Source organism: Hirundo rustica, chromosome 5 (genome assembly GCF_015227805.2).
Source record: "Hirundo rustica isolate bHirRus1 chromosome 5, bHirRus1.pri.v3, whole genome shotgun sequence".
In the NCBI taxonomy this organism is placed as follows: Eukaryota; Metazoa; Chordata; class Aves; order Passeriformes; family Hirundinidae; genus Hirundo; species Hirundo rustica.
In genome coordinates, this window is record NC_053454.1 from 7,572,103 (window position 1) to 7,596,298 (window position 24,196).

At 40.6% G+C, this 24,196-nt stretch overlaps 1 protein-coding gene and 1 non-coding gene across 5 annotated transcripts in view; both read left to right on the forward strand.

Moving 5' to 3' along the window:
• The window catches only part of NSD2 (nuclear receptor binding SET domain protein 2), a 97,481-nt gene extending 74,191 nt beyond the window's left edge, over window positions 1–23,290 (forward strand). For all 4 annotated transcript variants that reach the window (XM_040063616.1, XM_058420489.1, XM_040063615.1 and 1 more), the window contains 13 exons: window positions 9,230–9,361; window positions 10,342–10,465; window positions 11,450–11,650; window positions 12,344–12,523; window positions 13,571–13,727; window positions 14,471–14,676; window positions 15,136–15,239; window positions 15,436–15,705; window positions 15,801–15,917; window positions 17,707–17,848; window positions 18,483–18,589; window positions 19,764–19,968; window positions 20,876–23,290. In XM_040063616.1, coding sequence (XP_039919550.1) covers window positions 9,230–9,361; window positions 10,342–10,465; window positions 11,450–11,650; window positions 12,344–12,523; window positions 13,571–13,727; window positions 14,471–14,676; window positions 15,136–15,239; window positions 15,436–15,705; window positions 15,801–15,917; window positions 17,707–17,848; window positions 18,483–18,589; window positions 19,764–19,968; window positions 20,876–21,141 — 2,211 coding nt within the window. In that variant the 3' untranslated portion in view covers window positions 21,142–23,290. The remainder of the gene's footprint in view (window positions 1–9,229; window positions 9,362–10,341; window positions 10,466–11,449; window positions 11,651–12,343; window positions 12,524–13,570; window positions 13,728–14,470; window positions 14,677–15,135; window positions 15,240–15,435; window positions 15,706–15,800; window positions 15,918–17,706; window positions 17,849–18,482; window positions 18,590–19,763; window positions 19,969–20,875) is intronic.
• Window positions 17,432–17,562, forward strand: LOC120753576 (small Cajal body-specific RNA 23). The gene has a single exon (XR_005701163.1). It is a non-coding gene; the product is annotated as a small Cajal body-specific RNA 23 (non-coding RNA).
• Window positions 23,291–24,196: the final 906 nt, after the last annotated feature.

Sequence of the window (24,196 nt, forward strand, 5' to 3'; positions counted from 1 at the left end):
AATTCTTTCTTCCTTCTGTTACACCCAGTGTAAAAACTCAGTTCTGGTTATAGCTACCAATTCTTGTTTCCAAGGCCTAACAATGCAAATTATAATAATGCAAGCCTTAATGCTCTTTTTCTGCATATTAAACAGTGGAATTTTTTTTCCCATTACTGATTTGAGACAGATTTCATTTAGCTGCATTTTTAATGGGCATTAGCATGTGTACACAAAGGAGAAAACACGTACAGCTCCTAAAAGGTAAGGTGTTTGCTTGAGGAGGCAGTCGTGAGACATGCACAGCTTGCAACTCAAAAGGTACATCAGCTCCATTTCTCAACCCTGGAGTCTAGTTGTCCTAGAGTGTGCAACTAAAAACTCAGACTGAAGGTGAAATTAACTGACTTTTTGATCCTAAGAACAGGAAGGAAGAAGGGAATTCATGTTATTTTAAGCGAACTACTGACCTAAAGAAAAAGCAGTTGCAGTTGACCTTGCAGGTTGTTAAACAAAATCATTGTGCTTCTAGCATTTCATTCAAGCTTCCTGCAAATATAATTCTCTCTTCTAAACATTGCTTAAGGATAAGTTAATATATAGTGCCACCTTACATCCTGTGACTTAGCAGATAATTGTTTCCTTTGTTTGTTTCTGTATGCCTATGATTTTTTTTTCCCTTTTGAAAGCACCAGTAAGCAGTCAGGGGTACTTTTTTATGGAACACTGCAAGTAGCTGGACTTCTTCCTTGCTAAATCTCTGCTAAAGCCTCTAACATTTTACATGACCTGCATCACCCATCAGACCATACAGTTTTGTTACAATGGTTCTATTTTCATGTGGAAAAAAAGTTCTAAGCTTCTCTTCTGTTCTTTGATGGCACATTCTGTGTAGAAAACTAAGTTTATTATGTACTTATTCTCCTTTTGTGTGTTACTTAGGCTTCAGAGTGCAGAGAATCTGTTAACTGAATGTTACATGATGTAGGTTTTTATTCCACATCCCCTACCAAAGTATCATGAGTATCTGTAGGCAATTTTATACTGTTTTAAAATGTTCTCGTAGTTTTAATTAACTTTCCAGGCAAATTCAGAAATGCATAATATCCTTATCTGAAACGTCTAACTCCTGCTAATAATAAAAATGAAACTTGTCCCAGGCTGTCTTTTTTTTGCTATTATAGTACTGTGTACACTTGTGGCACCGCATACTTAAAGAATTTTATCTAGTCTAGCAGTATGGGCCAAAATATCACTCTTCATTCAGTTCAGGATTCTTATATGAAATAAAGGAAATGTTAACTGTAACTCAATTGGCTCTGTCAGTTTTTCTGTCTCTGTGTGGGTGCACGATAGATTGTCTTTTGCATACAGCCTGACCTGTTTGTATGTTGCTTATTGACTTACTCTTACATAAGTTGTTCCTAGAGTAAAAAAACCAAACCAAAAAGAAACAACCCTCTAGCTGCTCAGATTTTGTTAATAAGAAAAACTTATGCAGTTGGGTTTTATCTGTTGGAAAGACAGAAGAGTTTATTTATCAGAACATGCGTGCTCCAGGCTTTATAGAGAGAGCTCTTGGTCTGCCCAGCCCACTTCCTCCCTGGTGACTGTGGTGTAGAAATCACCGACTCTAAAGTCTTGTCAGGAAGTCTGAGATTGTAGCAGTGTCCTGAGTGTTAAGGAAAGTGAAACTTAGTGGGCAGCAGCATTCAGAACTCATGAAGACGTGCCTCTTTAATTGCCTGTGAAAAATGCTGTGTATCTTTGTATACGATATATTCATCATATATATAATGGCAGGTGACCTGAGAGAGAGGGTGTTGCTTAAGACATCCCTGTAAAAGGTGTGGGTTGCTCTTTGTGGGCCCTTTCTTTTATGGATCCTGCTGCTCCTGCAGTGGAGGAGACCTGCCTGCCAAATAAGCAGGAGGAAATAATTTCCTGCCATGCTTTTTTTTCATGTTATATACCCCTAGCTTTAAGTGTACATGGTGGGGTGTGTTTCCTTTTGGTGTCCTACAGCCTGCATTATAAAGCAAGTGATGCTCAAGTAAACCAACAGGAAGTGGGAGGGGTTGCCTTCTTTGGCTCTTGAAAAATTTGCCCTTTAGTTGTTTTTGTTACTGCTTAAGCAGAACGTGACGGAAGAACATCGTTGTCTTGAATGACTAAGACCAAAGCCTGTATTCTTAAAGCTTAAGAAGGCTGTTACACAAGCATATGTGAGTAATACAAGAATTGCTTTTATTAGACAATGAATTGATGAATGGAATTTTCTGAAGAAGAAATATTTTTGAACAAAAATTGCACTTTGGTAGCTGGAAAAGTCTAAAGAGGCGTGTGACTGGTGGAGTAGCAACTGTTGGAGCCTGTTCCAGTGTGGGCACCATAGATGCTCAAATGTTAACTTCTTCAGTCTAAATTCCCAAATTTGTTTTGAGCCTTCAAACATGCTAGGAGAGAGAAAGTCCCAAGGAAGCTGATGAGCACGGAGGTGTTGATGTTGTTCAGTTTGCAGTTGCTAACACACAGTAAATAGTATTTGGGACTTTGTTCTGCTCCATGAGACAGAAGCTTTTGCCTTAACAGATCCTGATGCTGGTCCTTTAGGACAGTCTTTAGCCAGGAAGTACTTCAAGGGAAGGAAAAAAGATACACCATGACCCCCTCTCCACCTCCTAGGCTAACACTGAGCCAGCAAGGATGCTTTCTTAGATCAGCTGTTTAAAATGAAGACTTAATCCTAAATCTAAAACAAAAGGCTCATAGAATAGCCAGGTCCCCAGCTGACCAAGCAGAATGTTTGCTTTTTTTTTTTTTTTTTCTTACTGTCATAATTTCTTAAATTCCCAGGCTCCAGATTGCATGAGTACAGACATTTTATTTTCAGACCTAGAATTTCTGAATCTTTTTTTCCTTGAAATTACAGAGCAGCGATTTTGCTGGCTCTGGTTTTTACTCTGAATTTGGAGCTGAAAGGAAGGTGACAATTTTAAGTGGAGAAAAAAAATTTTTTTTTTCAAGTGGGTGGAACAAATGTCTACATCAGTATTTGACTTCACCTGCTTCTTTGAACGCACAGCATGATTTGAATTTTTAAATTCCAGTCTATCCTTTCACAGATTCACAGCTCATATCATGTATCAGTATGATTGGATGCCAACTGAGAGCATGTCACTACCTTTTTTTCTTTTTTTTTTTTTTTTTTTTTTTTTAATAAGTGACATTTCAGCCACCCAGATGTGGACGGAACAATAGCATTTGCAAAGTTCACCCATGTGGTTCTAGAAATATGCAAGCTGAGTGCACATACCAGCTCGCATTTAACTCTTGTGTAAAAAGCCAGAGGAAATGAAGAATTGCCTTGCATTTCTGCCAAGGTGCGTGGCTGAGACTGGAATCAGGTACCTGGTTGTAAAAAATGCTTTAAAAATTGTAATATGTCTGGATTCAGTACTTAGATGTACTGTAAGAAATATTTCCCTGTGTTAGTGCTTATCCTTTCACCTTTAATTGGTGGTGCAATGAGCTGTGCAGTTAACTCAGACTCAGTGTTGCAGCTGCAGGAGTCGTGTTGCAGCTGGAGGAAGTCTTGCAGGAGAAAAACATTGAGAAGTGATTTTGTACACAAAATCTGTGTGCAAAGTCTTCCGTCAAATTGACTTCCTGCCCGCCCCCCTTTAATCATTTTAGAGTGCTTCAGACAAAAGACAAAATTAAGAATATAAACATATAAACTCAGAAAATGCACGTAGCTGACTCAGTTTCATTCCTTTCAATGCTCTAGTGTGTTTTCTTATCATAACTATTGTATAGAGTTGCACACATTTCCTCCTCTAAGCCTGCTCAGCAACCTCTGAAAATCAAACACTTAATTACTGAATATAATCATGCCAAGGAAACTCCATTATTCCACCAACAGTCCTTGCATCCATATGCACATGTAGGTCCCTTTTGCACATAACAGGTAAAAGCAGTCCAGGAAGCAGGAAAAAAAAGTAAATTTCATCCTTATATTTAGCAATTAAACAATTACCCACTGTTCAGCAGTGCTTGCTGATGTAATCTGACTTTGTACATCAAATATTGCAGTATGCAAAACATGTTCAGTTATGAATTCACATTGAAGATGGCCTTTACGAGCATTGTTATACAGTCTTTCTAAAAATAGGTTGATGTTCGTCTGAAAGAATCCCTTAAGCACTTCTTTTGGTTATTGTGAACAGGGAATTTTAGCATAGAGTTCAAAAGAAAATTAAAAATACTTTGGGGGATTTGAAGTCTTTATATGCTGATCCCTGTACCATTGTGGGCCTGAGTAACTGTTCCAAAAATACAGTAGTAGTATAAAACATATGCTCAAAATATCTTGAGATGAGTAAACCCAATTGTTTAATGACCCATTGCTACAATTTCTGTCTTTTTGGGGGTAAAAATACAATACTAAACACAAAGAATTCACAGAGATGCCAAAATTTTGTCCCACTTTGACTCAGTCATGAAGTATTTTTTTCAATAACAAAGCTATGGGGAGCTTGGAAAAATGCAGTAATGCGTCCCTACACGTTCCCTTTTGAGTCTGATGTGTGTTAGTGGTGAATCATGATTGAGACACGTGGGAAAGGAAGGATTGCCATGGGAGCCTGACGGGAAATTGGTCACTCCTGTGAGTGGTAGCGGTATTCAGAACCTCACTAACCCCTGAAGTGAGTTCTGCCCTGCCCCACGTGAAGAGCATCAATTGGTTTTTAGGCTGTTTTTCCTCCCTTTTCCTCACTTGTGCGTGCAGGTGCAGAGTTTCCAGTAGAAAGAGCTGCATTTGGTCTCGGAGGTGCCAGCGTCGCTCAGTGTTCAGGCAGTGAAGTGTGAAAGCCTCTGCAGGCGAGTCCCCACAAAGTGTCACTGACATTCAGTGGCTGGAGGAAGTGGGGAGGAGAGCCTGACGTGCTCTGGGTGACGGCTGATGGTGTATTCCACCCTTGGGAGGAAGGGTGTCTTCCACATCACAGCAGCAGGTACTGCTAAAGAAAAGTGGAGGTGATGATAGAGGAGTTCAGGTACGCTGAACCGGTGCAGAAACTTGGCGCTTGCTAAAATCGGAAGTGAACAGCCTTGGCGCTTTTTTTCCCCCCCTAAATTTGCTCTCTTTAAAACAGTCCTTTGCCTTTATGGGAAATAAACTACTCCAAATGTAAAGCAGAATAAAATAGCTGCAAATTGCCAATTAACACGTTTTGCCACTGATCTAAATGTTGATTACTTTGAACCTCGGCCTGAATTTCAGAAGACTTAATTATATACCATTTTCTTTGCTAGGAGGATTATATTACAAAAATAAGGACAAGACAAGCTCTGGTATGATTACCAGGGAAATATTTATATTTGTTTCTTAAGAAGTAAAGTACCAAGCCCCCCGAAACCTGTCCAGGTTTGGACTGAGGGCTGTGTTTTGGGCTCTGGTATGTGAACTCTTAAAAACTTCCACAGAAGTGTTATGTTTCATTGCAGAGGTGGCTTTGTCACGTCAGCATGAGCTGATTTCGAGCAATCTTCTTGTAAATCATCTTTATTTAGTGACTGTTTCAATCTGCGTGTATTTTAATTGCAAAACTCAGTGTCCCCTGGATGAATTGGAACACGTTAGGGCTGCTACAGCTTGCTGGGGGTACAAATACAGTTTTCCCAACCTCCTCATGCTGTACCTCTCTTAGGTTCTAAGTCATCTCTCAGAAACATTGGATGAAGAATTTCCTGATCTCCGCAGGCCTCAAGGAACAGATGCTTTTTTACTTCCCTGATATTTCCATTGGCTATTCTGGGATAATTTCAAGAGCTGAGGTGTTGAATTCCAGTTCTCTTCATAGAGGGAGCTTTCCTCAAAGATGTGTGGTAGACAGAGTTTCACTTTCTGCTAGATACATGTAAGAGTCCAATTAAATTATCCTAAAGAAACGTGCCCCTTTCTTACAGCAGGAAATCTCTAGCTTTCCCCTTTATTAGGGCCATGATGAGATCTGGTAGTGAAGTGTGTGTGAGCTGTGCATGGGTTATGGCTGTTGGAGAGGATGCTTGAACCTTTGGTCGTGGTGGCAGGGATGGAGAGGTGTGTTCTGCAGCCTGCACCAGTCCCCAGGAGCGTATCACTGAGCTGCTTGTGAGTGTCATGACTTAGGAGTTGAGGCAGCCATGAGCAGGTATCCAGTCTTGTCTGTGTGACACAAAACTGGTGCTTAATAGTGCATTTAATTTGTGAAGTGTGTGAGACTCCCGACAGCCATAAAGGAGAGATTTTGAAAGATGATCTCAGCCTGGCAGCCATTCATTTGATGAACTGAGGGTATTTAGTTCATGCTCTGTGTGTTGGTATTTGTGCTTGAAACCTGGCAATAGTCTATAGGTGGATGTAAATTGCCAAGCTTTCTCTTGAAATGGGCTGGTAGAGTTTGGCTTTTGTGGTTGCATCTGTGGTGTCAGGTTTGATTCTTGCCAGCACCGCTCCTTTTCTTGGCTCAGTAACCATTTAATTTAAATAAAGGGCTGGTGCATTAATTCTGAGGCGGTAAAATCTCCGTTCTGAAGGAAAATTGATGTCACAAATAGCTGGGATTTTGTCACCCATATCTAGGGGGATTCTGAAAAACTGCCTCCTGCCACTAAGGCTCCCTTTCCATATAGAGGTCTGCGTCCTTCGTTTGAGCAGTGTATAAACCAAGGAAAATCTTGGAAAGCATTGCTTTGACTCTCTCTTAACTGAACATATTTATCCCTGTGTATGTTCTGTTTCTCTGCTCTGTTTGAAAAGCAGTGAGCTGGGGGAAGAGGAGCACCTTCCTCAAGGGCAAGGCCCCATGGCTTTTGCTGCTGGCAAGATTGTTAGCTTAAGGGGTGCTGCACAAATGGGTTTTCTCTGGGTTTGGGTGGTTTGAGGCGTGGGGAAAAGGTGGGAAGCCTGGTGTCAGCAAACTGCTTGTTTTATTTTGTTTTGCTTTGCTTTGCTTTGCTTTGTTCTGTTTTGTTTTTCAGTGGAAAAGAAATGTGGATCTAAGACATTCCAGCTTATTTTTCCTTTTTTCTTTTCTAACCATGACTAATTCTGGCTAGTTCAAACAAGAATATAATGAGGTACTAAAAATGTTAGAGCAGTGCACTGCTTACACTAATTCATGTTCCTGTGGGAATAGTTTAAAAAGAAATGAGCATGTGTCTAAGTTTACTTAAACCATGGGGGAAACTGGGTGTGTGGTTTTGCTGTGCTCCCATGCTGCCTTCCCTCATCTGCCCCTTGCCAGCAAGAACTTTGCAGTTCACTGTTTCACAGCTCCTTCCAGGGGACATTGATTTCCTGGTGCCTGAACAAAGGAGTCATTTTTACCTGGAGTTTCTTTTAACCCCTTATGAAATGGTTGGGCAGAATCTCAAATCGCTCCAGTTCTAAAAATTTTCATAGGTGAAATGGAGGTATGAATTTGCACGGAGGAAATTAATTTACACCCTTGCAAGCAATGTGGGGGACAAAAAATCCACCAACCAACCAACAACTGTCGGTCTGATCCAGTTTATAAAATATTTTTAGGCATGATCAGGGAAGGCAAGTGTTAAATGGAGGAATGCAAGTTAGCTGGCAGCAGCAGTGAGAATTAATCACTCAAAACCTTTAGTGCTTCTAAAGAGATTTTATAAAGACTAAATCTAGGCCTGATGTGGTCTTACATTTTTCTTTCTGATTTCAAAATAAATCGTCTCTAATAAATTTGCATATTACGTGAATTGGTTAATAAGGAGGTCGCTTGTAGCTGTCTCCAGCATGTAGTTGAGCCATTTTTAGAAAAATGCAGATAAATATGAGATTTTGTGTCTGAAAACAAAGAGAAAATTCTTCGTATAAAGTAGTGTGTCTGTGTGCTGACAAATGGCTGTTGGCCAAAATGATCTCTTAAATAGCACAGCAATTTAGAGTGACTTTCAGTGCTGTATTGAAGAGACTTGGGGAGATTCTTGCACAGCAGAAAAGAGCTGGAGAAGAGTGGTATCATGTAGGCTTGCTTTGGATATGGTACTTGCAAGACTTGTAATGGGTTATTGCCTCTAGTTCCCATGCTTGATTTTTCAACAACCTTTTTAAAGCACAGAAGAGGTTTAGAGAAACCCCAATAAAATGCTCTAGATGCTGGAAAAAGTCCCCTAGGGAGAAAATTAGAGGGCGGAACAAAAAAGATTGAAACGGGCTTAATTGCAGCACGCTTCCACAGGAGGAAAACGTCTGCTTCCAAGGGACTTTTAATATAGCTGAAATGCCTGGAGAAGGCATCATCAACTGTGAGTAGCAGCTAGACAACCCAGAAGGGGCAGGAGGCAGTACTTTTGATGGTATGTGTGAATAACCATTAGAATGAGCTCAAAGAGAAATGAAGGCTCCCTTTCGCAATTCCGAATTGTGATTTTCTCCTGTTGGATGTACTTAGTGAGGCACAACTCACTGAGTATCAGCTAGGGGCAACAGCATGAAATTCTGCGTCTTCTGGTATAACGTGAGATGAGACAAATGACTTGGTTGTCCATTAACCTCCTCAAATTCTATTGAACTGAGAACTACCCTGTATTTCCTTTTAAATATGTTACTTAGGATGGGTTTTTTAAAAGTAAGTTGCTACTATTTTTAAAAACATATTTATTACATCTAGATCTGTTATATAAGATTTAACCATTATAGGGCTATCTTCTATAGTATTTTGAGTTTATTGTTGACTGTAATGTTCCTTAAACATATTGAGAGCTGCTTGTTCTTTTCTTCCTCTCTTCTATATGTTGTTCACACTTTCTTGGAGAATATTTGGGTCAGAGACTTTTACATGCAGCTTGGAGTTTACCAAGTTTCTTTTAAAAAATTGACTGTTGCTGTCAAATCACATGCTCAGACTTTAATTGAGGGATTTGAAGATACCCTTGTGTTATGGCTAGGCACTTCTTGCTAACTGTATTATAGAACTGAGTATAAATAAAATGCCATATTACAAAGTTTTGGTCTTCTCTTTTGGGATTGTTGTATAATCCTGTTGACAAATCCTTCCACAAATGCGTATTCAGGTTTTAATCAAGGTGCTTCTTTGAAGGTGGGGGAAACCAAACCAGAAGAGCGTGCCTAAATCTGCTAGTCTGAATTGCAGTGTCTTTGCTTCCATCAGTTCTGATGCTGTGCAAAACTAACCATCTGTGCCTGCTTTCTCTAACACCTGTGTTTAATCTTCAGATCTCCGATGGCCAAGGAGATGAGCGCTCAGAGTCCCCCTATGAAAGTGCTGATGAGACTCAGACTGAAGTGTCTATATCATCCAAAAAATCTGAGCGAGGAGCAGGAGCAAAAAAAGAATATGTGTGTCAGGTGAGAGATGTTAGCTGGGCTGTGTTTTCTGAGCTTTCCCAGGAAAGGTCTTTTTTAAATATGAAAACAACCATATTAGGCCAGAAACAGGTTTATCATGTGTCTGAGATGTCTGTTAGTGATGAGGTTGCCATGGCAGTAAATGGAATTCTTAATACCTAATTATTTTCTTTCTAGACCTCCAGTAAGTGACTTAGCCTTTCTGCTTGAGTTTCCATGTCTGTCAGATAAGCATAATTGGTAGCTGAGAAGAAGCGCATGAGTGTTGCCAGGTGACTGGTGAGATGATGCAGGAGAGCTGCTGGTTTCTCTGTTAGCCCAGCCCAGTGGGGTTTGTGCTCTGCGTGCAGGGCAGGAAGCGACTGAAAGCAAAAGCCTCTCCTCAAACTGTTCTAGAAGGGCTCTTAGGCTTTGAAATGATAACCCAGTGCAGGTGGACAAATCCAATTTGTTTCTGTGAGACTGGGCAAGCGGTTACATTTCTATTTTTTTTACGTAGTGGGAGTGTTGCACCATTGTTGGTTCATTTTTAGTTACGCGTGTGTCACTGTTAACCACTCAGATATAAAAGTATCATTGTGCCAACTGGACTGATTTCCTTTTGCCGGGGAAAAGGAAAGGAAGGATGCTTTTTAACCCTAGTTAGATGCATCAGTGAGCTCAGGGAGTATTTCTTACAGCTTTTTTTTCTATTCCTTTTTTTTTTCTGTCAGGTTGTATTTACTCCTGAACCATGGTCTGACAGGGATATTTCTAGTGGTTTAATGATTCTGTTACCTGTTTCAACTTGAAGCCAGGGCATGTGATGATGCTTGTAAAATTACCTTTCACTTGTGTAAAATTATCTTTCATTTGTTAAATTTGATTTCTACAATGGGAAAAGATATTTTGAGGAGCAGTATATGAAAAGGAATAAAGATGACAGTTTTTTTCCACATATGAACTTCTCTTTAACATTCAATGCCTTTGTGTTGTAAAAGCTGTGTGAAAAAACAGGTGATCTTCTACTGTGTGAAGGACTTTGCTATCGAGCTTTTCATGTAAGCTGCCTTGGGCTCTCTGGAAGACCAGCAGGAAAATTCATTTGTAGTGAATGTACATCAGGCAAGTTTGTCCCTTTCTATTAATTAAAAAAAAAAAGAAAAAAAGAAAGTTACAGTTTTCCCATATATTGTTCTAGGACTTTCTCCTGGGCAAAGTGTGTATCTTTAGAGAACCCTTATTTATCCTTTGGGACCTGACAGGGTGGGAGTTCATAGAGTACCACTGCGTGTGCCATGTTTTACAAAGTTCACCGTGTTATCAGTGAGAACTCTCTTGCAACATGGCTAATTTAATCAGAGTTCCATTGCCTTAATAACTGCAGATTATTTGATTTCTGAGTGCAATTACAGATTAGATTAGAAAGTCTGTCACAAAGACTTAAGAAATCCTAGAAAAAAGAGTGACGAGTGAAACTTTTAGAGTTCTTTTTCAGTTCTTTCTGTGTCTGTATCATTCTTTTGCTTTTCCTGTTAAAAGACTACCTTATTTCTATTAATTTCATTTGCTTTTAGTCCTTTAATAACTGCTTGGAAGTTCTTAATCTCAAAACTCTACATAAGATTTGCTTTCTTTCTCATAAGCTCATTTCAGTACATGCAGTAAACCTTGTTGGAACTGCTCCTTCAAAAAAAAGCTGTTCCGATTAGTCCAGAAAAAAATTAGAGGATGCTTGTCCAGACAAGCCATCATCCTATTTCACTGGTTTAAAAAAAATTGAAAACTAAAAATCCATACTTTTCCTAGCATACTGAGGCTTATAAATAAGAACATAAAATCAGATTGGTGAGGCTTTGGGTGTTTGGGTGTTGTTGTGTACGCTGCAACTGCAAAGTAACTTTATTTTATTTGTATCTGAGCAGATCAGGATTTAATACTAAAGAGCTAAAGTAAATAGATTGTTGCATCTAATAATGCAATTTGATTTGTTGAAAAAAACCTCCACACCACAAAAGCAACTCCCTCATGCATAACATAAAGACACGAGAGAAGTGTTTTAAGTTCGTGTGTTTGGATATTACATTCTGTTTATTATTTTGCCACTAGGTGTGCACACCTGTTTCGTGTGTAAGGAGAGAAAGGCAGATGTGAAACGCTGTGTTGTGTCTCACTGTGGAAAATTCTACCACGAAGCTTGTGTGAAAAAATTTCATCTCACTGTGTTTGAGAACAGGGGGTTTCGATGTCCTCTCCACAGCTGCCTCAGTTGTCATGTTAGTAACCCCTCACATCCACGAATTTCAAAAGGTAGTTTCATTTTACGTTTTTATGACCGATTAATTAATTTTATTTATGGTATGTTAAGGTAAGGAATGTGTCAACTTGAGAGCTGCTAGCTGCAGTTCTGTTAGGCATAAATGATTCAATTGATTCAGAATTTTTTAAAAAGCAGTAATAAAGTTTTAGTCACCTTTGGTATTTACCTTGTTTGTGCTCCTTTTTTAGCTAGCTTTCAGTTAACCATGGTTAACCGTGTTTTCTTCTTACGAGAGAATGAAATCTAGAATGTGTAGATGATGAGGAGAGAGGCAAAGCAGTGAGGGCAGGACCCAAGGATGTACGAACACTGCAGCAAGGCTCGATGAACGTGGAGGCATTTTGATTCTGTGCAGGTTCTTAGCTTTGGGCAACATTTGCAGACAAAATTACACAACTCGGGAAGAGCTGGTCTACCCTGGTGTGCATAATTAAAGTCTTAGAGTGCTTTAAATTAGGTGCAGGGTTCTCTAAAAGCCTTTATTAATTCAGTATTGTTGCAAATATGCTAGCACTGAAAACAGAATGGCTGGGGGTTTGTGCGTGTATATAGGGTGTCTCAGCACTACCGTCTTTTTTTGCCGAAATCACGAGTCAGTTTTGTCCCCAAGTAACTCAGCAGCGTGGTGCTTTGCCAGAGGCCAGCGTTGCCCCAGGGTGAGCTGTGAGTGCTGTGCTTTGCAGGGAAGATGCTGCGCTGCGTGCGCTGCCCCGTCGCGTACCACGCCGGCGACGTGTGCATTGCGGCCGGCTGCGCCGTCATCGCCTCCAACAGCATCGTGTGCACCAACCACTTCACGGCCACCAAGGGGAAAAGCCACCACGCCCATGTCAACGTCAGCTGGTGCTTTGTGTGCTCCAAAGGTAAAATGGCTGGCAAGGTTCAGCTTGAGCTGTCCTTCAGCTTGAGGGTCGTTCTTCTGATCTGTTCACGGCAAATCCAGAGTTATGTGGCATATTAAGTTAGGCTTTGGTAGGTTTGGCTATAGTGTCAAGCGTCAAGCTTATGCTGCTTCAGGGTTTTAAATATCCTTTTTTTTTTTCAGAAATAATTTATTAAAGAATGTTTTTACTTGGGCTTTATCCAACAACCAGAAGCCCAATTTAATTCTTTACGAGAGACGCCTAATGAGTATTTTTCTGTTCTTTCCCCTGTGTTCAATGTACCAAAGCTTTTTGCGTTTCTTTATTGCTAATATGTAATATTACGCCGTAAATATTTTAAGAGTTGCTTTTAGTTTAGCAGCAGACTGCAAATGGAATCAGTATTAGTTGTTGCTGAGTTTGCCACTAATTAAGGGTGTTTTGTTTTATCTTGTACAATAAATCTGTTCCTTATTGAGAACCACAAAATGCATAGTGCTGATTAAACTTGTAGCAGTGAAACTTTACCTGATTTGTTAACAAATTAACATGCAGCGTAGCAGCTTTTAAGCTGCAGCCAATTTTCCACTTGATAATTCATGGAACAAACTAACAACCTTGTTCCTTCAGCCCCCCAAGGGCAGAAAAACCCCCCAAAATCATAGAGAAATCTGTTGTGGTTACAATTTTTCTTACATAGAAATGTTAATATATATTAAAACTACATTAAACATATTGTAGTCACTGAAGTACAGCAAAGTAATTATAATTTGTGCATTATTCTGGCATTTTTATTACCAGCTTGTTTGTTATTTTGCATGTGTTACTAACCCAAGTCTGCCAGGCATTCAGATCAGTCAGGACCTTTTGGCTGCTGTTCCCATCTAAGTGATGTGTGTATTTGTTGCTGAGGGTCAGCATGTTTTAACCATTTGTTTTCTAATTTAACCTACCACGTGTATTATTTCTAACCTGTCAGGAATTCAGAACTTATACTTTGATCTTGATGTTTTCCAACCTTTTTTTCCTTTTTCTGTGTCTCTGCAGGTGGAAGTTTGCTGTGCTGCGAGTCCTGCCCAGCAGCCTTTCACCCTGACTGCTTAAACATTGAAATGCCAGATGGGAGCTGGTACTGCAATGACTGCAGGGCGGGCAAGAAGCTCCATTTCCAGGATATTATTTGGGTTAAACTGGGAAATTACAGGTCTGATGAAGGAATTTGTGTTGTTTTACAGTACCAGCATGTTTAACCAAGGATCATACAACTGGTTGCTCCTGTAGGCCAGCCTTGCTGCACACTGATTTCTGACTCCTCTCTGAACTAGGGACCTCACCTCCTTGCAAGCTGCAGGTTCAAAGACTTGCAGCTTTGTTGTTGCTCTTGGCCAAGGCATTACCCATACAGGACTCCTTGAGTCTCCTGACTTCTGCCTCCAGTGTATGAGCTTTCAACCCCTGTTGGTGTCAGAGATCTCTGCCCATAAATTGGTAAACTGGTAATTGGCTAAATTACTCCCTCGCAGGCTGGGACATCAGTCACTCAGGCTGTTGGTGTTTCGCCCTTGGATGAGATTTGAGTGAAATAGAGGTAGCTGAGGTTTACCCTTGAAGCATTCATAGGTGTTACCAACCTTCTCTTGATCTTTGACATTTACAATATTTGCAGGTCATTTAAAGATGATGGTTTTTCTACCCAGACACAGGGAGTCCTGTGTGTATGTGCTTACCTTGCAGGCTGGTGAGGTCCCAGACATCTGAGTATCAGGCTTTCCTTTTTGTAGCCTTCTCTCACTCTTTACTAAGAGAGAGGAGGAAAGGATTTTAAATCCTCTTGGATCTTGGAAATAATAATCAGTTACTGCGGTTTCGAGTGATTTTGTTAAACTGTCTCTTGCAGAAAGAGCTTGACTAAAATGCTGTATTTTTTTATTTGTACTTCTGTGCTAGATGGTGGCCTGCAGAAGTTTGCCATCCGAAAAACGTTCCCCCAAATATCCAGAAAATGAAGCATGAAATCGGAGAATTTCCTGTGTTTTTCTTTGGTTCTAAGGATTACTATTGGACGCACCAAGCACGGGTGTTCCCTTACATGGAGGGAGACAGAGGGAGTAGATACCAAGGGATCAAAGGAATTGGAAAAGTCTTCAAAAACGGTACTTAGCTAAAAGTAAAGAAAAATAATCCTGGCACATGCATGCTTTGCTTTCTTCACACATAGCCTTGGGTTTTGAACATATGTTTTACAATGTTGAATTAAAGGAATTTGTGGTGTCCTGGAGAGCAGTCACTATTGCTGTCTTTGCATGAAAACATTATTTTAAAATCTTATAAAAGACCGGCATCTAAATGAAATTATATCTGATGATTTTTACTTTCTGGAAAGCTAAAAAGAAAAAAAAGACTGAGAGTCTCTCAGACTGGGAGACTGAAAGAGTAGAATTTATACATCTGTTAAGAATATTAACACTCTAGAAGCATTGTTTGCAAGAAAATTGATGGGACTAGGAAGTAGACAATGCTTTGTTTTAACACACATGGGAATGAGCGAGTCAGTTTGGCGGGGGGAGTAATCTTCTTTCTGGCATTTCTGTTGATGCTGCAATCTTTTTCAGCTTTGCAAGAGGCTGAAACTCGATTTCGAGAAATAAAACTACAGCGAGAAGCCAAAGAAACCCAGGAGAGTGAACGTAAACCTCCACCATACAAACATATTAAGGTAAAGTTTGAGCTGAACAGTGAGATAGGGTCAGGTTGTAACGATGGTAACTGCTTTTACAGTCATGAGATGGTAAAATTTTGCTTCGGTTGGAGCATCTAGTGGTGCAAAACCGAATTAGCGACCGCTGTGTAACTCTTGCCATAAAATTAACTGTTCTAAAGTAATGTCTGCACTTTTTTAATGCATTTCTCAGGTGAATAAACCTTGTGGTAAAGTGCAGATATACACTGCTGACATATCTGAGATACCCAAGTGCAACTGCAAACCCACGGATGAAAACCCTTGTGGCTTTGATTCCGAGTGCCTCAATCGGATGCTGATGTACGAGTGCCACCCACAAGTTTGTCCGGCGGGAGAGCGCTGCCAGAACCAGTGCTTTACCAAGCGCCAGTACCCCGAGACAAAGATCATCAAAACTGATGGCAAAGGCTGGGGGCTGGTTGCCAAGAGGGACATTAAAAAGGTAGGGATTGTTCTTACCCAGGGGAGAATCGGTGCCGTGCCGTGCTGTCTGTGGGTTTGGGATATACTTCACTAGCGATACTTGGTGTCTTTCAGGGGGAGTTCGTGAACGAGTACGTGGGAGAGCTGATTGATGAAGAGGAATGTATGGCAAGAATCAAATATGCACACGAAAATGACATCACCCACTTCTATATGCTTACTATTGATAAGGTAGGATATTTGATGGGTTTTGCCATTATTTGCTTACAACCTTATTTTGATCTCTTCTTCTGCTCATCACCTTGGCAGGGCACTCTGTTACCTCTGACATTCTGCAGTGTCACGTATTCACAGCGTCACATCTTCTGTGCCTGCTCTCTCCATTCTATAATGAATCTCCTTAGTTCTGTGTTATGTAATAAACTACATATTAAGGTCTATAGGTTGAGCTTTGCTGCTTGAAATGAAGTACAGTACTTAGCTGTACCTACCTGCCTACTCTTAAAATGAAGTATGAAGTTCAGGGAAATAGTAGTGATATAGTGAAACGAATTGCTGTTAGCAATCCTTTTACTAAAAATTTCAACAACAGAAAATAAAATTTTTACTTGAGAGAATGTGGAATGGAATTGCGAGGCTGTGTCCTGTATAGGGCATTAAATCTTTTTTTGTAGCCATCTGTGCCTTGCATTGTTTGTGTCAAAACCAGGCTTGTGCTTTTGTAGAAACTCTTTTCTGAAAGCACTCTCTGTTAGTAGCCAGTGAGCCCTCCACAAATTGATTCACAGCAAATTATTGCAGCAGATTAATTAGCACACCAAAATAATTCAGCACCTGTGTTTCTGTGCGCACCTCTGAGTATTTTCTTCCTCGGGAGGAAGAGAAAGTGAAGAGCCTGGACAGCAGGAGTTACAGATTATCTATATTAGATTGCTTCAGTCTCCAGACAGCTAGTTAGGAGAAAAACAAGAGCTGGCTGCCAGTCCTGCATGCTTTCAGTCCCAACCACCATTCTTTTTCCCAAGGCTCTTGCTCTGCGTTTCCACAGCTACTGTTTTCTTTAGTCCTGTAACTGAGGAGTTCCTGCACAGCAGTTACTGCCACAGAATGATCAGACCACATTTCTCTGGACACTTAACGTTTCTCACTCCTCTACTAGATTGACATACAACATCAGTGTGTTAAATATCTGAACTGAACATGTATTTGACTCTTACTGTAATTAATAAATGCCCATTGTGGGTCTATCATGCCAAAACTACCAGTGCCATTACGAGGCTGAGCTGCCCATGCAGTAAAGTGTGTGCACACAGGTATGGCAGTCACACATGTGCATTATAAAAACGAGCTAGAAGCAAACTATAACAATACTTCATAAATAAGCAAAGCCTTCTCAAGCAGCTCAGCAAAGAAACACAGTTCTGGAGATTTCAAGTCTTTATTTTGTTTTGTTCATGTCCAGTATATTTGGTGGAGATAGAAATTTAAGAGCAATTATGTGTAGGAATGGGATGGTTTTAGTTTACCAAGAGCTTGGTTTTGTTTAAATTAGGCTGATTTGGGTAAAGAAATCTGGTGAGAAACTGGTAATCTCTGGAAGTAATCATGCAGTGATTTGGTAAATGCCATGAAGCACAGTACTTGTAAATACCTCACAGCTTCATGAATGCAAAGTAAATGGTAAAGGACTGAGTCTGAATTTTGAAGCTTCCTGGGGAAAGGGATTCCTTAACATGCCCACCATACTGCTCACAAGAACACTTCTCCTGCCATGTGGCTGTGATGGGTGCTGGCAAAACGTGAGCTAGAGCACGAGTATTGCTTTGGGAGTGTCCTGTTCCAGGCCACATGGGACACTACAGTTTCCAATACAACATGTACCAGCAGTTGGCTTGTTTGCTGTGGATAGCAACATGTCAGTTCTGAATGCAGCTATTGAAATCAGTTATGGATGATTTTTATATCATTTTGTGAGGGGGAGAGAAAAAAGCCTTCATCCTATTGCCGGTTTGTTCTCCAGGACCGAATTATTGATGCTGGCCCCAAAGGAAACTACTCTCGGTTTATGAATCACAGCTGCCAACCAAATTGTGAAACTCTAAAGTGGACAGTGAATGGAGACACTCGTGTCGGGCTCTTTGCTGTGTGTGACATTCCTGCAGGTACCTCAGCTGGGGTTGGCTTTGGTTTCATTCTCTAAGTTAAAACTTGTGTGCATTTATTGGTGGGACAGTCATGGCTTAACTGATTCAGTGCAAATATTTTTGTAGAGAACTCAGCACACAGAGGAGATGCTCTGCGATCTGCCTTTTACTTTATTGTTTCTTAATTGTGAGTCCCATGGCTGCTTTTTGTTGCTTGCATCTAGGGCAAGTATCCTTAGTAAGTTTTTGTTTTGGAGCTGTCAGATGCATCTTTCCCAAGAATATAATGAGCTTAAGGAGTGGATGTAGGAAGCTGTTTAAAAGTATCTGTTTTCTGGTTTGTGTACTCACCTGCTCACACACATACATATCTAGCTGGATGGATTGATAGATGTGCGTGAAGGTCAGACACAAGCACAGTTTTGTGACTTTGTGAACTCAAATGAATTTATTTTAAAATGTAATCACATAAGACATCATGATATATGGGCATCTAGTTAATCACCGTTAGTGCTTATAAGCAATAAAGAGAGGGAAAATCCTATGACAATACATCAAAAAGCAAGTCCCAAACAAGGAGACAGACAGAACAGTTGTATTTGTTTGCAATAATTTTGATAGAATTTCTTAACCTTGTCCTTTTCACGCTCAGGGACGGAGCTGACTTTTAATTACAACCTTGACTGTCTGGGCAATGAAAAAACAGTCTGCAAATGTGGTGCCCCAAACTGCAGTGGATTCCTTGGGGACAGACCAAAGGCAAGTAATACATCAAGTAATACATCAAGAGACTTTGACAGTCCTGTCAGGGGAAGGGTTGAAGAAGCTTCCAACTGACTAAATGTGCTTAACTGTGGTCAGTGAGATTATTCTGGCATTCTAGTTTGTATTTCCCCATTTAAACCTTACACAGTGTTATTATTTTGCTAAGATTCACTAAAAAAAATTAAATTGAATGGAAGAATAAAAAATGTGAGTTTTGAATGTGGAAAAAAAAGTTCCCAAAGTATATCAAGAAATGATCTATAATGATTCCTGTCCAGGTTACTTTGAAACCTGTAATCCAGCAGAAGTTGATGGAGCTTGCTGAAGGGCTGGCATAGGAATGTGAGGGAAGGCACAAGTATCACCTGTGGATGTTGAAAAGCTGCACTTTCCTATGGTCCCTCACACTGCTCAGCACCAGCCACTTCAGAGGGTGGTCTGGGAATCTTGAGAACCCACACAGCTGGTTTTTGTTAAGAGATGGATATAAATGAGGTTTCACATAAGCCTGTGAACATTTACACAGACAATAATGAAGAAATTAAATGTTACAGTTCCGTTTTATGGAACTGTCTGCATTGGTGGATAGAATGGGCTCGTTTTAGAGAAGGTAGATAGTGATTACTGGGTGAGAGGGAGGGAATGATGGCAGGGATGTTGAAAAATCATCCAAAATTTGGTATGATTTGGTGAGGGACAGTTAAAGTGCAAGCAGCAGTTCGGTATATTCTTCCTGTGATTAAGTACAGTTCCTGAAGTTCTGCTTTCCGTTCCTCAAAGGAAAATGGGAGCAGGTTTTAGCAATTCCAGTATGAGTATTCACAACTGGAAGAGAAAAATGGATATTGAAGTGATAGGTGGTGCAAGTACATAATGAGGGTAACAAGTAGATTAGACTGGAAATTGGAAGACCTTTTGTCAGTGACAAGCAAATGAAGGGGGTTTTTTCAGTAGGAAGGTCCTGTAGGGAGAAGATGTGGTTTCAGGCTGACTTTTCACAAGGGTCAGTGTAGGTGTTTTTGTCAACACAGATCAGTGAAGCACTGGGCACGTCTGCCCCAAGTCAGGTTTTTGGCTGTGTGCCGGGTGTGCCAACAGCTTGGCTGGGCTTTGTAATGTTTTTCTTTTGCAAAACTGGCATTGACAGTTTTACATCTTACTCTTTTAGAATTCTTCCACTAATGCCTCAGAAGAAAAAGGCAAAAAGACCAAAAAGAGAACACGGAGACGCAGAACGAAAAATGAAGGGAAGAAAGAATCTGAAGATGATTGTTTCCGTTGTGGTGATGGAGGCCAGCTGGTATTGTGTGACAGGAAATCTTGTACTAAAGCTTATCATCTCTCCTGCCTTGGTTTGGTGAAACGTCCTTTTGGTGAGTCAGCCCATGTCTTACACTTGTGTAAATAACTTGTGCAGTTATGTTCAGTTCTTGCACTGAAACATGGTCAGGGGTGTCATCCTGAAAACACTGGAGCTGTATGCAGGAATTTCATTTGTGCATCATGTGGGAGCAGCTCCTCTTGGATTCAAAAACAAAATGGTGGCCTCCTCCTGCCTCTCTGGCAAAATGAGGCATTTGTTTCACAAATGTAGGTAATTGAGCACATCACTTGTTAGGAGCACCGTGGCCCTGCCACAGGAAAGTTGATTCCAGCTAAGAAATGCATGAAGCCCTTTGAGTTCAAGCCAGAAGAACAGCAGCAGTTTCTGAAAGAAGGCTGAAGTAGGGAAATTAAGAGCAGCAGACATCAGGTTGCAGTTCCAGATATCACAGGAGTTACCTGGTTCCAGTCAGCCATGTCAGGTGGGATATGAATAAGGGAAGCAGGCAAAGCCTGTTGTCCCAGAAACACGTAAAACAAGGACTGATAAAGTATGCTGAGGTGAAAAAGCAGCTGTAAGTGAAGGACACCAGTCATTCCTGAGCAAGACTGGCAGCAGAGAGGGGACTGCTGTGAGAGAAGGCAGCAGCTGACCGGATGTTTGCATGCTCTACCAGCCTGTGAGTTCTGTGAAATGCTATTGAGTGAAGCCTGAGTCATTTCTTGTAGCTGGAGCTGACTGCTGTATTTAAATGAGAGTGTGTCAGGTCTGCTCCTTGCAGCTGCCAGCTGAGCTTTAGAAGTATGATGTAGCATTTTGTGTGTTCAGATCAGCCCCGGTAGTTGCTGTCATTTGCTTTGTCAGGAAAGTTGTTCAGCTGCTACAACACAAAACTTCTTTAAGAGATGATGCTGTGTTTTACTCCCCACTAATGGGCTCTTTGGTTTTGATTGCAGGGAAGTGGGAGTGTCCTTGGCACCACTGTGATGTTTGTGGCAAACCTTCTGTTTCTTTCTGCCACTTCTGCCCAAACTCTTTCTGCAAGGAGCACCAAGACAGGACAGTACTAAATTCCATGTTGAATGGACAGTTATGCTGCTCTGAACATGTTCTCGGGGTGGATTCTGTTGAAACTCAGAAGACTGAGAAACCCCGCAAAAAACTGAACAAGTTCAAGCCCAGGAGAAAGAGGAACAGATGGATGAGAGCTGAATGCAAATAGTCATGGACTGCAGTTTCTACTGCTAACACTATCTTGTAGATAAGTTGTGAATATGACCAGGGAAGGACACAATTTTACGTATATTCTGTAAAGGTTACAGCGGGGGGGGGGTTTTTTTGTTTTGTTTTTATAAATCCACTGAGCCAACCACAGCAGTCTTCTGCTGCTTCTGCACTGATAACGAACTGCATAGTTCAGCAAACTTCAGGACAAACCAAACTTATTACTCAGCATTACAGTTACACTTGAATTGTTACGAATGTAAAATGTTCCCTCCAAAATACTTGCAGGCTGGAGGTAGGTTAAAATCAAACCAGGTAGGCGTAAACATAGTTTTTTGAGATAGTATTTGTCAACCAACAGATGTTTAAAATAGTATATCCTTGAAAGAAGTTGTTAGTTCTCAAGTCCTTTTGAGTAAGAAATGGCTTGGTCTGTGGTCCCAGTGAAATTTGCTTGCCTTGTGTGTTTTTGAGCAAGTGCTTGAATGCCAGTCATGACCCAGCTGTGTCTCTCACTACAGCCACACACATTGGTTTGTGCTCTTCAGAAATGATTCTTAAGCAATCATGATCATAAATATCCTTCCACCAAGAAATGTGGTACGTGGTGGGAAAGGCACGCCCTGCACCAGGGAGGAGGAATCTTTGTAAGAGATTTTTTTCTATACTGTTTTTTCCTGTATTTCATCCCAGCAAAATAGAAGTTACTTGGTCTTGCAGAGCTGTACAGGTCTGGACTTAAAGGGATATTGTCTTGCAATCTAGGCCCAATACTCTAGGATTTTTATCTCTTAATAAAAAGAAATCTTTCAAAAGCTATTATTTGGAAAAAACTACTTGGGTTTTTTTTTTCCCCTCAATGGCAGGTAAAATGCAGAGGCAAACTTTTCTTTGGAATGCTTGCAGTCCAAGCATTTCAACTTTGTGATAATGCAGGAAATGCCCAACAAGGAGCAAAACCCAACCCCGAGTGAAACAGAAAGTGAAACTTGACTGAAGTGCAAAAACTAAATTCAAAACAAGTAAAAATGGAATAGATTTTTGAAGAAGCATGTAAGAATTTTGATGTGGAATTTAGCCTTACTCTGTTCCTTTGGATAAAGTTTGTATAAAACTCGTTGCTTGACAGACTGAAAATTTTTGTTACATTTTTAGGAGCTCTGCTCTCGACTATGCTGTCACCTCTGTGTTGTCAGCAAAGCTGTTTTGAATTCCTCGCTCCCATTAGCATTAGGTCCTCACTAACTCACAGTGAGATGAATACACAAAACTCAGTATTGATGGCAATAACACTAGAACTAGGAAAAAACGGTAAAGAAAAACATCTTTGGCAGTTTTCTTCCCGGTGCACGTCCTTGGCTGTGATCAGGCAGCGTTCCAAGCGCGTTTTGAGTGGTGCCATCGTGACCCACCCTCTGTAAGCACCCCGTGCACCTCCATTGAGCCATTTGTGTATGTTCTAGCTTAGTTTGCCCTTAATAGTGCAGGAACTCTGTGTAGCCCTTTTGAAAATGAAGCCTTGCTGTATCATGGAAGTGTATGGGTTTTTTCCAAAGTATTTCTTCAGGATTTGATTTAGTCGTTGGAATTACCAAAACCCCCATTTATTCCCAACATGTAAAAACTTTGGTTTTATTAGAAGATATTCATTGAAAGAGGTTATAAATGTTGCACTGCCCTATGCTGAATACTTTGGTTTCTGGTTTGGTTTTTGAATCAGTTTTTATAAACACTGTTGGAAGGCTAATTTTTTTTTTCAAATAATTTTGAAGAAATAGCAAAATTCAAAATCAGGGGAAGTGTTACATGTTTGTATTTTTTTTAATGGTATGCCAAGCCTTGCATTCAAGTTAAAATTCAAGAGTCTTTAATTGATTTTGAGGGAAACTTTTTCTCTCTGGGGCTGAAGAATGGTCCTGTGCATAAAATCAAAACCAAAAAAATGGTATTACAAATGTTTCTTTAATACTGGGTTTCAAGGGAAGGAAAATGAGGTCAGGTAGTAAAGCAGAAATATTTTCCTCATTGCTTTAAAACAAAATGAAGGAATTTGATGTCATTGGGACCATTCCTTGAATACTATACCATGTAAGGAAGGCTTTGTAAGAATACCTTTAAATAAGTTATTATAAATTTTTTCCTTTACATTCCATTGCTTTCATAATTTGTTTTGGTTTTTTGGGTTGGTTTTTTTTTTTTTTAGTGGTTTTGTTGGTTTTTCCTCTTCACGTGTAGGTGTAACAGCTCTGTCACCCTGGAACTGTGATGCCCCAGGTTCTAAGAGGCAGATCCCCACTTCCAGAAGCTCCTGTCTGTTTCTGACAGGCGCTGCTGCAGTAACAGCACCCCTGGGCTTTGGGCACGGAGCTCACGGCACATTCAGCACGGCAGGATGCAGGACAGCCACCCCTTGTGTCTGTCTGTGCAACAGAGAGCTCTGTTCACACAAACACCTCTGAGCCAGGGGCTGTTTGACCTTCTGCTTCCTTCTACCTCTCCCTGCTCTTTCCTGCTCGACCCTCTGGGCCCGTGGAGTTCTGCATCACTGAGACTGCAGACCAGGAGCTCACCTGTGAGTTCCTAGGAATTTGTTCCTGCTGCTGGGCACGTCCTGTGACTGATCCTGAGGAGGAATGTGGATCCTGTTCTCCCTTGAGACGTACTGGCCATGTAACCCCGTGAGCTCCGCTCAGGCACTCGGGTGGTGATCGGGGACAATTCTGGTGCCTGTACCAGGGCAGGTGGGGTTTAGGTGCGTTGTAATGAAGGCTTCTGTGCCTTGCTCTGCAGCCTGGGAAAACAGGCTAAAGTTTTGTTTCAAAAAGACAAAAGTTGTGACATTGTTTTCCTTCTCCCATTCTTCAAACACGAGGTAAAACAATCCTTAAGACTTGAGCTTTCTCCTGATGCAACTCAATACTTTTTAGCATTCGGCAACTTGAAGGATTTTCTGTTATAAATTAATCTAAACAACATTAACTGTGGCATATTATGAGGCCTTAAATGATGTTGTGTCTTTCCCATCAAAGTAGCAAAATGTCTTTCCTTTTCTA